General features: G+C 41.1%; 1 protein-coding gene across 2 annotated transcripts; it reads right to left on the reverse strand.

The window, feature by feature from the left end:
• Positions 1-355: 355 nt before the first annotated feature.
• On the reverse strand, positions 356-8,133 carry LOC116698116 (basic leucine zipper and W2 domain-containing protein 1-A). 2 transcript variants are annotated; one of them, XM_032529885.1, is made up of 12 exons: positions 7,873-8,133; positions 7,146-7,219; positions 6,463-6,639; positions 6,164-6,258; positions 5,987-6,052; positions 5,667-5,802; positions 4,605-4,714; positions 2,679-2,849; positions 2,206-2,352; positions 1,771-1,909; positions 1,359-1,481; positions 356-1,020 (listed from the first exon to the last, which is right to left on the reverse strand). In XM_032529885.1, exons 2-12 carry the CDS (start codon positions 7,207-7,209, stop codon positions 989-991), a joined length of 1,260 nt encoding a protein of 419 aa, XP_032385776.1. In that variant the 5' UTR covers positions 7,210-7,219; positions 7,873-8,133; the 3' UTR covers positions 356-988. The 2 variants fall into 2 exon arrangements, with proteins under 2 accessions (XP_032385776.1, XP_032385777.1); XM_032529886.1 differs by lacking the exons at positions 6,164-6,258; positions 7,146-7,219; positions 7,873-8,133 and having other exon boundaries at positions 6,463-6,540.
• Between the last annotated feature and the right edge of the window lie 6,873 nt (positions 8,134-15,006).

The raw sequence follows: 15,006 nt of genomic DNA on the forward strand, positions 1-15,006 counted from the left end.
ACTCTCATTTTTGCATGCTTGACTGAGCCATAATTACCATTTAAAGTGGGACAGAAGTGAGGTGAATAGCAGGGTTGTTTGCACCTCAGGTCACGCATGCTAGGCTGCCTTTCCTGATTACTTGATTAGTTGAGGCTAGACGAGATCAACCAATGGAAAGATTTTGAGGGAACAACATGATGATTTCGGACACAAAATATGGATTTTCCTGAATTTCTACAAGAGCCTTTCCCTACCATTGGCTCTGTAAATATGACTGAATATTCTGGTAATTTCTTCTATTTGCTTATAATAATTATATTACGTATGTTCACACAACAATAGTTTTTTGAAATGTAATAGTAAATCCAGCATAAAAAACCCCATTAATTTCCCTTTATTTTAAACGGTATGATAAAGGAAAAAAAACAAACACAATGCTTGCATGGTTCTTACACACAATATAGAGAACAATTAAAGTTCATGTTATGGGGCATTGCTGTTTGAAATGGCACATCTCCATCACCAACAATGGAGACAGAATCTAAAAACTGGCAAACAATTCAAAGTTGTCACATAATTGGCAGAACTGTATAATGCGGTTTGCCTTTCAGAGGACCAAGATATCATGGCTAAACACATGGACCTCTGGCAAACAAGAGTGCCATGACTAACTGCAATAGCTGTAAAATATGCCTACAAACTGGCAAATTTTAAAGGAAACGATCTGTCCAAAAAAGCCTTTTTACATGAAAGGGGGTTTCGATCTATTTAGCACTGTGACCGGCACATGAAGGAGTAAAGAGTACAAGTATTGAAACAACGGAAAACATGTTGAAAATTAAAAGAATATTAAAGCCCTTACATTAAAGTTGAACTATATATTAGGAAATTGGGAATAGAGAAGGAAACATCTAAATACAGACAGACTTCTGTAAGTCCTTCTACTGCACCTGGTGCTATGTTGATGTAAAAATACAATCAAGATGGTAGGTACAGCCAGAGGTCCTCAGTCTGCTTCCTCTTCCTCAGACTCGGACTCTGTATAAAAAGCAAAAAAGGGAAACATCAGTTAGCACTATGCACAAACATTAATGCATTATTACCAATGCCATATAAAGGGACAGTTCCCCCCAAAATCAAAAATACACACTTTTTCCTTTATGTATCGATATAGATTGTTTTGGTGTGAGTTGCCCAGTGTGGTAAAAGCGCCAAACAGCAATGTTTCTTTCCAGAAACCATGACTTGCTTGCTCTCTCTCTCTTTTTTCTTCTGTGCAGTGATAGGGTTGGCGGGTGTAGTTTGGTGGAAAGAAAGAAGTTCCTACATGAGTGCTATAGTGCATTTTTAAGGCTGAAAAAGGGTGAGGTACTTACCTTCCTCTGCATTCTTGAGCCATTCAACAAACTTCTTCATCTGTTCAAGGAAAACGCTCTTTCCTTTGGCAACGTGGGTTTCGTTGTACCACTTCAGAATTGCCTCCTCACTCAACACATTCGCTTTAAAAGAAAAACATTGAAAAAGAAAAAAATAATTATTTTAACTGATTTAACATGATGCCAACAACACAAATGTTTCCCGCAGGTGCTTGAAAAAACAAATGTCACCAGGCAGGTTGATGACAATCAAAACAAATGTTTGGCTATAATCTCTGGCCATCTGGCATTGATCGCACGTCATGGCTTCAAAGCTTCCCACTATAAAACTCTTCTTTTCCAACCAAAAAAAAAAAAAAAAAAAAAAAAGAGCAGATGGGAAAATGGAGCTTTATGGACACAAATAACTTACCTTTGTAGAGCAGCACAACAATTTTCTGGAAGGCCTTCATGAAATGGATGTTGTCGTAACAGTACTCCTGGATCCTCAGCAGGAGAGTGAGTTCAGAAAGGCCCTGGGTGGTGAAAGCCTTCAACAGTGGGCTGTATTGCTGGGAATGTAAAACAGGGAAAATTTGAGTTAAGAGTTGTACAGAAATCTGATAGGATATTAGTCATGATAAATTCTTACATTACTTCCACTTTGCCAGTGAAGTGGCTTTGGGGATAGTGAATCAATTATCTAACTCTACTAAGTTCAAATCAAACGGCAGCCTGAATTATTATTTTTTATAGTTTTAGTTTAGTTTCAACATCACTGTGTCTTTAGACGTCTCGTTTGCGAGCGCGTTGTTGTGACTGCCACAGAGTCAAGGAGGAGGAGAGCTACTTATAACAGGGTTGTCACCTTTAAAAGTTTGATGGCTTGTTCTGTGACCAGCTCCTCCTTCTTGTTCCACTCCACGGAGCTCATTACACTGGCCCAAATTAGTGCGATCATCGTCTGCTCCGAGATGTTGTTCTTCTTGATTTCCTCTCCAACGTAAGCAATGATCTATAAGACCCGAGCCAAGAGATGGAACACATATTATTGGCAACGCTGGCAAACCATGGCCATCATATTGCTGAGGCTTATTGCTTATCAAATCCTGCAGAAGCCTGAGGTATGAGAGCCCTGGCAGGATACAGAGGCTTGCAGGAGCAGATAATATGTTGAAGTTGAGTGGATTTCAGCAACTTTTCAGTGATTTACTGTATCCCTTTTCTCCAGCCCTCCTCAAAACAAACGGGGGCAGAGGTTAGGAAGAAAGCAATCTTAAGTCAGACACAAAATGGGGCTCGGCTAATGTGAAATCAGCTAAAAAACTAAAGGGGACTTACGTCTTTGAGGGGGTCCCCACGAGACATCTGCTCCTCAAGTTCTTTCTGCAGCTCCTTGCGAGCACCTATGGACTGCTGGTTTCTGGCAAAGTCCGAAAGTTCCTTTAGTCCGGCGTCTGAGAAGTACTTTGAGAAGTGCTCACAACTGCGCTTGTTGGCTGGAAACAGCTCCTGAAAAAGCACAGAGTTAAATATGGAGGCAGACCCTGTTCAGCCAGACAAGCCTTCTTCAGAAATCAAGAAGCCTTTGTTAATTAATTGCCTGAGAACTGGACGTCACAATAGCTTGGAACTCTGTTATCAAAGTCATGCAGGCTATTAATCTTATTTTCATCATCAATCTTACAGTGTGGGAAAAAGTATTTGATCCCCTGCTGATTTTGTACGTTTGCCCACTGACAAAGAAATGATCAGTCTATAATTTTAATGGTATATTTATTTGAACAGTGAGAGACAGAATAACAACAATCAGAAAGATTTCTGGTTCCCAGGTGTCTTTTATACAGGTAATGAGCTGATATTAGGAGCACACTCTTAAAGTGGAGTGCTCCTAATCTCAGTTTGTTACCTGTGTAAAAGAAACCTGTCCACAGAAGCAATCAATCAATCATATTAAAAAGTCTTCACCATGGCCAAGACCAAAGAGCTCTCCAAGGATGTCAAGGACAAGATTGTAGATCTACACAAGTCTGGAATGGGCTACAAGACCATTACCAAGCTGCTTGGTGAGAAGGTGACAACAGTTGGTGCAAATATTCACAAATGAAAGAAACACAAAAGAAGGGCCTGGGGCTCCATGCAAGATCTCACCTCGTGGAGTTGTAATGATCATAAGAACAGTGAGGAGTCATCCCAGAACTACACGAGAGGACCTTGTCAATGATCTCAAGGCAGCTGGGACTATAGTCACCAAGAAAACAATTGGTAACGCACTACACCGTGAAGGACTGAAATCCTGTAGCGCCCGCAAGGTCCCCCGGCTCAAGGATATTCATGCCCGTCTGAAGTTTGCCATTTAACATCTGAATGATTCAGAGGACAACTGGGTGAAAGTGTTGTGGTCAGATGAGACGAAAATGGAGCTCTTTGGCATCAGCTCAACTCGCCGTGTTTGGAGGAGGAGGAATGCTGCCTATGACCCCGAGAACACCATCCCCGCCGTCATACATGGAGGTAGAAACATTATGCTTTGGGTGTGTTTTTCTGTTAAGGGGACAGGACAACTTCACCGCATCAAAGGGACGATGGACAGGGCCATGTACCGTCAAATCTTGGGTGAGAACCTCCTTCCCTCAGCCAGGGCGTTGAAAATGGGTCATGGATGGGTATTCCAGCATGACACACGGCCAAGGCAACAAAGGAGTGGCTAAAGAAGAAGCACATTAGGGTCCTGGAGTGGAGTCTCCAGACCTTAATCCCATAGAACATCTGTGGGGGGAGCTGAAGGTTTGAGTTGCCAAACATCAGCCTCGAAACCTTAATGACTTGGAGAGGATCTGCAAAGAGGAGTGGCACAGAGTCCCTCCTGAGATGTGTGCAAACCTGGTGGCCAACTACAAGAAACGTCTGACCTCTGTGATTGCCAACAAGGGTTTTGCCACCAAGTAATAAGTCATGTTTTGCAGAGGGGTCAATTACATATTTCCCTCATTAAAATGCAAATCAATTCATAACATTTTTGACATGTGTTTTTCTGTATTTTGTTGTTGTTATTCTGTCTCTCACTGTTCAAATAAATCTACCATTAAAATTTTAAACTGATAATTTCTTTGTCAGTAGGCAAACGTACAAAAGCAGCAGGGGATCAAATTACTTTTTTCCCCCTCACTGTATTGCACAGGCAGACTAGTGACCCTTACTGCACTGGGAAGCAAAAGGCTTCATCTTAATCTTATAAAGGTTTGGTTTTAGAGATTGCATTCTCACCATGAGCCTGCTGTCCATGCCAACCTTTCGGAGACTTGCAGAAACAGAGCTGATGTCCTTTTCAAAAAGCCAGGATTTGAAGAGTTTTACAGCAAAGCTCGCTGAAACACCTGAACAAATGCATAACAGTGTGAGTCAGCTGTTGCTAACAGACCTGCCAGGATAAAGTTAGGCCTAAGTAATACATTGGTAAACAACACCACAGGATGTGATTATACAGCTAATGTACACACACATCTAGCCATCATAAATGTACAACGTGGAATAGTAAAAGTGCAAATGACGCCATTACTCACCTCTCAAATTTATCCTCTCATTTAGAAGGAAAAGATTTTAATATGTCTATAGTGCAGAAACAATTCAGTTTCCTTAACTGAAGGACTCAGAAATCGGTGTGTTAAACAGCAAGTTCTATGCTTGATGCATCTTTCTCAGAGATTGCTGATATCAGACACAACTGTAGGCATCTACTGCTTTTCTACATAAATTGGTTGTTTCTTTGCATGTCTGCACTAGAATTGGAATGGGTAATTGTGGGCTGTCCAGTTTGCAGCTCTTTTAATAGACTAATGAACAAGGACTTCACTCCTTATCTCATATATCTGAAAGGAGCTGATTTGTGAACCGGTCCTGGGGTAGTGTCAGGTTAGTGTCTCAGCACATGCTGACACGATTGCTTATCCCTCTGCTACTTACTCTAGACTAATAATTGTAAAGCATTTAGGCGAACATGAGGATGTAATGTGAGTTTTCACTTTTATTATCCTTCAAATGTGTCTTATCTGTTAGGAAATCATCAAGAAGACAATGAGCTTAAAAAGACAGAGAGAGTAAGGGAAATAAAGCACATAGTAGAGTAGAGTAACATAGGATACTGTTTTTAACAATGACAAAAAAATAGTTTATATTGTGTTTCAAGATTAATGTGAAGGTATAGATGATTCTCCCCCCTCTTCACATGTGATTATTTCATCTCAGCCAAACTGCTTCTAACTGCAGGCCTTTTCTGCAAAACAATGAACAACATAACTAAGCATGCCTACAACGCAGGCAAGCAGGTACCTTCTTTGACTAGGTTCTCATTGAAGAGGCTGCTAAGAATGGCCGCAGAGAGATTGCCGTTGGCCAGCAGAATTCCTGTTAGCATGGCTAGCTTGTTGCGCTCAGACTCTGTGAAGCCCTTGAGAAACAGCAGCAGCTGCCAAAGAACAAACATATAAACACAATTGTGTAGGCTGAATTGAGTCAAACAAATATATGTATATATAAATATAAAAAAAAAAAATTCCATTCGAGTTGGATTAACATGGTCATGAATTCAAAAACTTGACCTGCACAGGTGCAATGTGTTTCTGTAAAGATGCCTTAAGCAAAAGACAAACCTTTTTAATCTCCTCCTCAAACCCTTTCTCCAAGTATTTGTAACGCCTGATGAGCTTGTTAAAAACCTAAAGCAAGCACAAAACAAAACCTTTTATTTATTTGTGCAATTGAAATATTTGACTCCCAACTTCCTTGTGAAAACAGTGAACATTGAGCAGGAAGTGAATTGTATTCACCTGGGCATACGCCTTCATAGTCTCAATGTCCTCTTGTGCTTTGAAGAGACAGAACTCCGTGCAGATCGCATCACCTGACATGGTACCCCCTGGTTCTGAAAAGAAACACATGTTCTTAATGGTGTGCATGTTATGTTTCATACATTGAATGAGTTGTTTTACTTGGTACGATTGTGTGTTTACAATTGCATACAAATGAATAAATATTCAAGCTTTCCTGGGTATTAATCGTCTCATGACACATGTAGTGTTCAACTGTACAATGTATGAAACACACATAAAAGAGTCCTGCCTCTTACCCAGCATTCCACCAGCCACCAGGATGTCGAATAGAGTCTCAGCATAGCGTCGGTAATCAAGCTTGGCTCCAGAGGCATCAAGGAACTTTGCGACAGCTTCCAAATCAGTGCCGGATTGGTTCAGACCTTGTACGATGCTTTCCTGAAACTGTGAAGGGTCAAATCTCTCCTTTTCATCTGTTGAAAAAACAGATGTGTACTTGAGTTGTTCCCTCCTACAACTTAGGACCTTTTAAAAGACATGTCCAAACCCATACACACATTCTACACGTTTTAGTTATACTCCTACAGTATAGGAACATTTATGTTAGGTTACTCTGTGTGTGTGCCTATTCTTCAGTTGCAATGAAATAAATGTCACTTTTTTAAATTAAATGTATTTGCCGGGCAACTTTTTGGCCACAGACCTTTCTTAAGTATTCAAAGTGGTAATTAAAATGTGTTGACTATCTAATCAGTGAACAAATGGGCATGGTCTTCAGTGATCAAAGCTAACATTTATACCCCTGGGATTATCAGCAGGTAAGCAGCTGGATGAAAAGGTCAGAAAATATGAAAAGCTAGTAGAAAATCAGGCATGTGCTTTTTGTGAACCCTGATGGAGACCTAGGTTAAAGACTATCCAAACAAGGTATTGTTAATCCTAATGTGCAGAACAATGTGATTCCTTAAAAATTTCTCACCTCTTTTTCGGGTTTTGAAACGCTGGCCTGTTAGCGTAGGCTTCTGCTGCCTTTGATTACTCATAAAAGGCACTCTGAAATACAAAAGGGTGAAGGAAATAAGATCAGGATTATCCCCAAACATTTATCTATTATGCATTGGAAAAGAAAGGCTATGCACATGGCTGAAAAACAACTAGTCCATCCATCACCTAGCTAAGGTTATTTAACAACTGAAGACATTCAAAGGTGGTGGCCGTTCTTAAACTGGCATTAACGAAATATATGTTAATGTAGATGTATGGTATGATGACACATTGATATTACAGCGTACAAGGTAAACAAGCCAGCCATTAGAACACAGCATCATCAGGGGGGAAAATGAGGTGCGTTTCCTAAGGGGTTTTAATGCGTCACAGACGCAGGACGCATCAAGTTACGTTACCTAGCAACAATATTGGATGTAGGCTATAACAGGAACTGAACCATAGCTCGATACAAAACAATAACGTTAGTTAACGCTTCTAATTATCTGAATATTGGTTAAGCAAGATCAGGCTAATTGGTATAAACTGTGACCCTAACGAAATGTAAAATCCGTGGATGTCTGATTTCAGCAAGCGCCAACGTTAGTGCTAGCTAGTTAGCTTGCTAGCTAGCTACAGTGAGTCTGACGCAGTGTCATAATAAGATAAATTATATGACCGTGGCTGAAATACATTAAACAAGAAAAAAAACAGCAACTCACCGAAATCCTCTTTATGAGCAACAACAGACCGTGAAATAAAAACTAATATCACTGTACTCAACTAGCTAACGTTACAATCCGTTCCAGGGAAGAGGAAATTGTGGACGCAAAAGCGCATGCGCATACACACAACCTAATCTAAGTAGGACACCCTTGTGAGGGGAGACAGTTTACACACTGTTAAAAACTGAGACAATAAAGTCGAAACGAAATAACAGCGTTGAATTAACTAGCGATTATAGCACTTGATGCAACCGTTCTTGAACTGTCTATGGATGCAACATGGATGCAGTTACTTCCCTACTATGCAGAATGGAGTAGCCTACTCACGTCCCGTCCCTGTTGACTCCCCTGTACAGTTGGTGACATGTTGAAAATAAATAACATCTATCTTTCAGCTATATTCATGGAAACACAGGGTTTCATAAGGTATTAGGTGATATCTCGTAGCCTATGCCAACGGTTCAATGTTTAGTTAACGATTCCTTCTTCTTAAATCCGTTACAGAGAATTTATTAATGTAGCCTACTGATTTTTTGTTTTTCCAATGGGCTATGAATCCCATCCAATGTAAAGTAGGCTAATCTGTAATTTCAACAAGCAGTGAGGAAAGAACCCATTTTGTTGATAAATGATATTGGCATTAGCTATGTAAGATAGAATGCAGGTCTAATACCTACTGATGGTCAGAGGGCATGGCTACCATATATTCTGTATTAACCAATAGGATTATAGAAGGAGGCAATAGGCTATGGGCCTACATCAACATTTTAAACAGCCTACATAGCTTCTCCAATAAGCATGCAATTCCCCACATTCTTAGCTAATAAGAATTATGATTAAAAGGGTATTGCCTAATACAACTGGGTCATTCTTAGCAAATGTTGCCATTTGAGGGTGGTAAACTTGCCATTTTTTTTCCTCACAATTTTACTGATTTTATATTTTCATCTGATGAATAACATGTTCATCTACGAGACAAATATACTGGGCCAGTTCAGGATGTTATGACATTAGAATTTTGATCAGATGTTTTTACATTGTATATACACAAACACACATGTACATTTTAATATCTCTTGATGTTGTAAGTTTAATTTTTATTATAATATTTACACAAACTGTATTGTGAAGTCTTCAAAGAAGCTTTTGTAGTTTTTTATCGCAATTTTGTTTTCTTTAATTGTTATTATTTTGTTCGTGTTGTTTTCAATAAAGATTGAAAGAAAAAAAAAAAAAACAGTTTGAAGTAAAAAAAAAACAAAAAAAAAAGTAGCCTAACGGGTCAACGAATAAAAGACGTGTCTCACGCCCCCCCCCCCCAAAAAAAAACAACAACAAACTCTAATGGTTCAGTTTTGTGGCCGTCAGCGGTGCGTTTAACCCTTTTTATTGACACTGCAAAATGACCATGAGTTAGTAGCCCAGCCTAGCCATGATTAATTAAACGAGTCAACAAGTCGTTGCTATCTAGCATTAAGACACAGGAGGGGGGTGTTGTGCTGTCGGGCGGATGGTTTATCTGTCTGTGGGACGAAGGGAAAACTTTAATGGTGCGTTACCTTTCACCTCGTAAATCGTGGCAGCCTACTAATTTTAGGAATTAAGTTTGTTTTATTGAATACACTCACCCCCTTTTTTTTGGCAAAAATTGATTTTCATGGCTATTTGCATATGCTAAATAAAGTGGTTTAAAATAGGCCTAAATGACAAGTCTACCATCTGGCCCAAGGAAGGATTGGGCATAAGCTATGATTTAGCCTAATGCTGTTTGGATGGGAGGTGCAATGTTGTAAATGGCTGGTGTTTGGTGAGGTTAAAGTTACGGAAAGCTTTGAATGTCCACACAATCACGGTGGGTGTCATGAAGTGCTTCATGTGGCCAAACAAAATGAAAACAAATAATTCCGACAACATGTGAAGGCATCACAGCCCCACCTCCCCCGCGCTGGAGGTGATTAGGGGACGCTGGACTAGCACAGAGACGCCGCTCCAGCCACTCCCTAAGCACGGGGGATCCTGCACTCTCCAGTCCATCCAGAGCTCCTTTCTGAGTGCTCAGAGATCCAGATGAGAGCCGCGTTCAGCCTCGTCCACACAGCAGACACGCGCTAGACTAAAGCCAGCGGTGAAGGGCTTCAGGAGCCACTCCACACTGGGAGAAAACCCCTCTGGGATCCTACTTTTGACCGTAGAGTGGATTTAGGACGAGAGGGATCAACTCTTGCAGAGATAAGAGGCAAGTTTGACATCTTCTGTTGCTGTTGCTACTTGGCTAGGTGCTGACAATCTAACAACTTCGGGTCCTTTCTGATGCGTTGGGTCATCTATCCTATTTGTTACACCGTTCGCTGCAACTTTTCTCCAAAGTTAACTTTGCATTGACCGTCTGCTTCCCAACTCATTCATTCCTCCTCACTTTGTGCGGGGGGGGGGGGGGGGGGGGGGTTCCTGTTTTATCTTTCTTTTCTTTGTGTAGGCTATGGGATTGCTATGATAGGAGGATAAGACTGGTTGGACTGGGCTGAGTAGCCCATGTCCAAGTTTCGATGTCTCTTTCTTAGCCTTTCATTTCCAACATATAGGCGAAGTGTCGTCGCTGATTGCATACATGTGCGGGTTTAGGCACCACCTTTCGTCATTCAAGAGTCAGTCAAACCAGGCTGCAGAGGACAGCCGCAGATGTGTCAACTCTCAACAACTCATTCCGAGTTCAGTCTTTTCAGACGGCGCTGTGATAGAGTAGCTAGGCAAATGGTCTTGTAGCATCAACTGGATGGACAGTGTGCGGATGGCAAGCTCTCTGTGAAATGGGAATTTTCGTCTGTTGTGTAGAGAAGAGTTGAATGAAAAAAGTAAAAAAAAAAAAAAGTCTGATTGTCACGCTGGGATCATTCAAAGTAAATGTATCCAATTTCACTTACAGTTGCTTGAGAAAGTTTACACACTCATGCTAAAGTTGATTAAAAAGAGGAATAAAAAAACCTTTTGGAAATTGATCTTAATGCCTTGATTTAAAAAATGTAGGAAAATCCAGCCTATACATGAGTATACACATCCCTATGTTAAATAAATTAAAGGCAGGCAGATTTTTTATTTTTTAAGACCAGTTATTTCATGGATCCAGGATACTATGCATCCTGATAAAGTTCCCTTGGCCTTTGGAATTAAAATAGCCCCCCCACACATCCTCACCATACATAGAGATTGGCATGGGGAGGTTTACATAAGATCATCTCTCGATGCAAATCCAACCAGCTATTAGTTTAACTGAAAGAACACCATGACAATCTCTAGGTATGGGGGAGGGAATGTGATGTATGGGGTTAGTTTAATTCCAAAGGCCAAGGGAACTTTATCAGGATGCATAGTATCCTGGATCCATGAAATAACTGGCTTTTAGAAATAAAAATCTGGGCTGTGTATACTTATGCCCCCTGTATTTTAAGGAATACATTATTCAGTCATTCACAAAGAAAATTGGTGTCCTTTTAAAAGGTTGGATTTTCCTAATTTTTCTAACTTTAGCATGGGTGTGTAAACATTCTCAAACCATTGTATATCCTTGTGTTATGTAACCCTGTGATCTACGGATCAAACTTGGATGTATGAAATAGGCTATACAAAAATAAGATCAATGCCAGCTTTAATGTAACTGAAGGTGGGTTTAGCCTCCAGTGCGCCCGTCGCCGACTGGAATAAGTTACTGCTCAGCATGCGACTGCATGATTATAACTATTCACCTCTCTGAGAAACATCCTAGAGGTCCTTCTCGTCAGAGTTGGCCTGCTTTCTTTTGGCTGGGATCCCCCTGTGGGATCCAACCTGGAACTTATCAAAACCAAGCGAGGACAGGAATGCCTTCATGGGAGGAAAACTGTAGTAGGCTTAGATTCAGGAGAAGGAAAAAAAAAAAGCTACACTACAGTATTCAATACACTGTGGTTGCATTAGATACAAAAATAGACTAAATAATTATACAATAGAAGTAAAATCCCCATGGGTGCGTGTCATGTTTTTGTTTCTGTAGAATAAATGGAATGTGTCTGCATGTAATTGCAAACAGCAGCTGTTGATGTTTTTAACTGAGTCAAGGCCTGCAGAAACTGCTGATTGCACTCAGTCTAAACTGAGGCCTTTACCTTGGCTGTTCTGTTTTTTTTTTAAGCAGTTTAAGTCAAGCTGTGAACATTTACACATATTAAGGCTACGGTATGCACATATATTAATGCTTATAATTGGGCCCCAACTGATTCAAAACATGAATTCAGTGGAAATGTTACAAACTCGCAGTCTTGTTCCACTTTAAATGTTCTCGCTTGTCTTTTGATGCCAGATTGTTTCTATGCATGGCTCTGCTTTGATTCCTTAACCCCTAATTCCAATTGTGAACTTAAAATCCCAAGAGGATCAGATAAGACAGTGCTTTTTTTTTTTTTTTTTTGTCTTCCTCTTTGTGGTTTTCCACAAATATATGTACCGCCTCTGTTGGCCGGAGTCTCTCTCGGGAAGCCAGATGGGAACTTTATTACCAGCGCTGATCAAACAAACAGTGATGTAAGATGACTGTGAAAGGTAGTGTGTGGTAAGCCTTCAGAGTTGCACAGACTCCTGGAAAAAGTAACAAGCGTTTAGCTCAGACTTGGAAACGTCAGCGTGTGGGACTGTTGGCTTCTCTAGGAGCTCTCCTCGGTGTACGCTTGTTGGCCGGCTTGGTTTGAGTTGCATCAGTGTTTCCTCAATGTGCCAAAAAGCCTCTTCATGAACACTTTTTTCAGGTGCGATGCAGTGGTCTAATTGGGTGTGTGCATAGAGGACCAAAGTCCCCCGGCCAGTGTCATGGTGATGGATGTTGTTTGCTCTCGTCTGCCCGTGCAGCTTAGCGTAGTGAGGCGTGCGTCTTGTGTTCACCCTGCACCAACAGAGGTGGACAGGGGACACGTACACCCCCACTGAGTGGACCATGAAAAGCCTTCAGGAGCCTCTGTTTTAAAAGGATTTTCTAAAACCAGGAGGCATCCAAAGCCCTATGATTGATATGTAGTTGCATCTTCAATTCAGTGACTAGATATGTTGCTTGATACTACTTTTTGAGTTGAAAGGGTAAAAAAACAAACCCATATTGCCTTCAAGTCTTCTATTCTAGCTGATGTGCTGTTTGACTCAGAACATTTTCCAGCAATTCAACTGAACTGCTTAAACTCTACGTCTCTAAGTCTCCCCGTGGAGCCAGAGTAATAACGCCGTACATTTTTCAGTCGGTTCACTGTTGCTTTGTTATGGCCACTGCAGCTGCTTTCTCCATTCATTTATGGCAAACCAAGGCAGACCAAGTGTTTGACGCCGCCATAGGTGCTAAGGCTGAGCAGGCTGGGGAACATTTGAGTGTAGTCATGTACTATAATCCAGTGGAAATTGTAACCTCGCAGCATTCTCCTGCGTGAATGTATTAGATCATTGATGAGTGGTTGGCCACTTTAGAGCTGTTGTACTCATAAAGCACAACCGCCTGGACCCTGAGGATCCAGGAGAGGACCGTTGACCATATATCTGTGCAAACTAGAAAGTCAAAAGGCTGTGTGTATGTGTGTGTGTGTTGTGTTAGTGTGTATATATATATATGTGTGTATATATATATATATTAAAAAAAAAAAAAAAATCCACTTTGACTTTTCACAGTTTTCAAACAGTTGCCTGTCACAGCATTTGGCACTGCGAGTGTGAAAAGGCGCCTCAAGTACAAAGTTAACTGCGATCTGTTTCATGATGCAAGTTGAAATCAGTGGTAATAAGCCCTGGTCACCTGTTTGTCTTTACACTAGAAGGGAAAATAAAAAGTGCATAATATGTCTAAGCACACTTATGCTGCATTGCTTTTAGAGAGAATGAGGTTATTACAAACCTTTTATCTGCTCCATTTGATAAAATATATAAATGCACAAGATTAAGACTCGGTCTTAGAACGTTTTCCGTATATGTTAAATTTTCTAAATGGGGGAACGGAGCCAAGCAGTCCAAAAATGGAGGGAGCAACCGCAGCTTGGTAGCTGTGTTGCACAATCTAATTTCATTTAAACTCCTGTCAGGGTATCTACTGCGCCACAAAAAAAGGAATTGTTTGCAGACCCTTTGTTGACGATATGATGTTGTTGTTGGTATTAATATGCAGACTTTTTTGTAATGATGTAGGATCCCATTGCTCACTGCTCTACAGGGCCTTTTTTAGCACCTCATACAGTTGTTATCTGGTCTCTTCTCGATCACGGTTTTGTATGCTTGGTGGATTCATTAAGGTACGCTTGGTTGATCCTTTTGTCATTTTGATTGCCAGCTGTAGGCTCATGTTTTGCAAATGGACCAGTCTCTCTGCTGTCGGAGCTGGCTTGTAAATAAAGCCCAGTGTTTGTTTGGATTGCAGGTTTATGTTTAACCAGGCTGGAAGGTTGTTTGGCATGAAAACTCCGTTGGACTCCCAAATGTGTGCAACTTTTGACAGATAAGACATCGTGATATCAGCCGTCAGTAAGTGCAAGCTGTGTCATAGGGGTTTGTTGAGTCTCTTAGTGTGCCTGCGAGTGGCCTGCAATTCGTTCGTGTGCCAGCCTTTGCTCACTCACTCTCGCACAGATCTGCACGTGGAGCGGCGTTGAGGACTCTGGGTTCCAGGTCATTTTGTCAGGCAGCGGCTCCCTCTCTGTCCCTATAAACCCCCGTCCTATCTGTTCTGGCCTGCTCTTTGGCGCTGCCCCATGCCCTGCTGCTGCTCCAGTAGGGAGGGCTTTAATCTCCTTCATTGCCTGCAGATTGTGATGTTGTGACTCCCCTACCTCCCAACAAGGCCAGCCCGATCTGCGGGGGATGTTACAGGCCATTACGCTGCATAATGCCTTTTTATTATCATTTGTTTGCAGAGAGACGCCTCTTATGTTCTCTCAAACAACCGCTCCCAAGGTATAATGACGCCAATCATCTCTCTGTGTAGCTCAAACAATGACCATTAGCTTTCTCACGCCACATGACATTGCAGACTGCAAGCTTGCTTTGTTGATGAAAATATTCTATTGGTGGCCACTCTGAGCCGCTTTTTTAAATTTTTTTTATTTTTTTTAATCAGGCACACGCACCCTAGAGAGA

The sequence above is a fragment of the Etheostoma spectabile genome, chromosome 11 (genome assembly GCF_008692095.1).
Source record: "Etheostoma spectabile isolate EspeVRDwgs_2016 chromosome 11, UIUC_Espe_1.0, whole genome shotgun sequence".
NCBI lineage: Eukaryota > Metazoa > Chordata > Actinopteri > Perciformes > Percidae > Etheostoma > Etheostoma spectabile.

Excerpts from the sequence above, each read along its gene's own strand:
- LOC116698116 (XM_032529885.1), bottom strand. The coding sequence starts at position 7,209 with ATGAGTAATCAAAGGCAGCAGAAGCCTACGCTAACAGGCCAGCGTTTC. Across the intron at positions 6,640-7,145 it reads TTTCAAAACCCGAAAAAGAG|ATGAAAAGGAGAGATTTGAC; the intron begins GTGAGAAATTTT and ends TTTTTTCAACAG. Across the intron at positions 6,053-6,163 it reads CTATGAAGGCGTATGCCCAG|GTTTTTAACAAGCTCATCAG; the intron begins GTGAATACAATT and ends TGCTTGCTTTAG.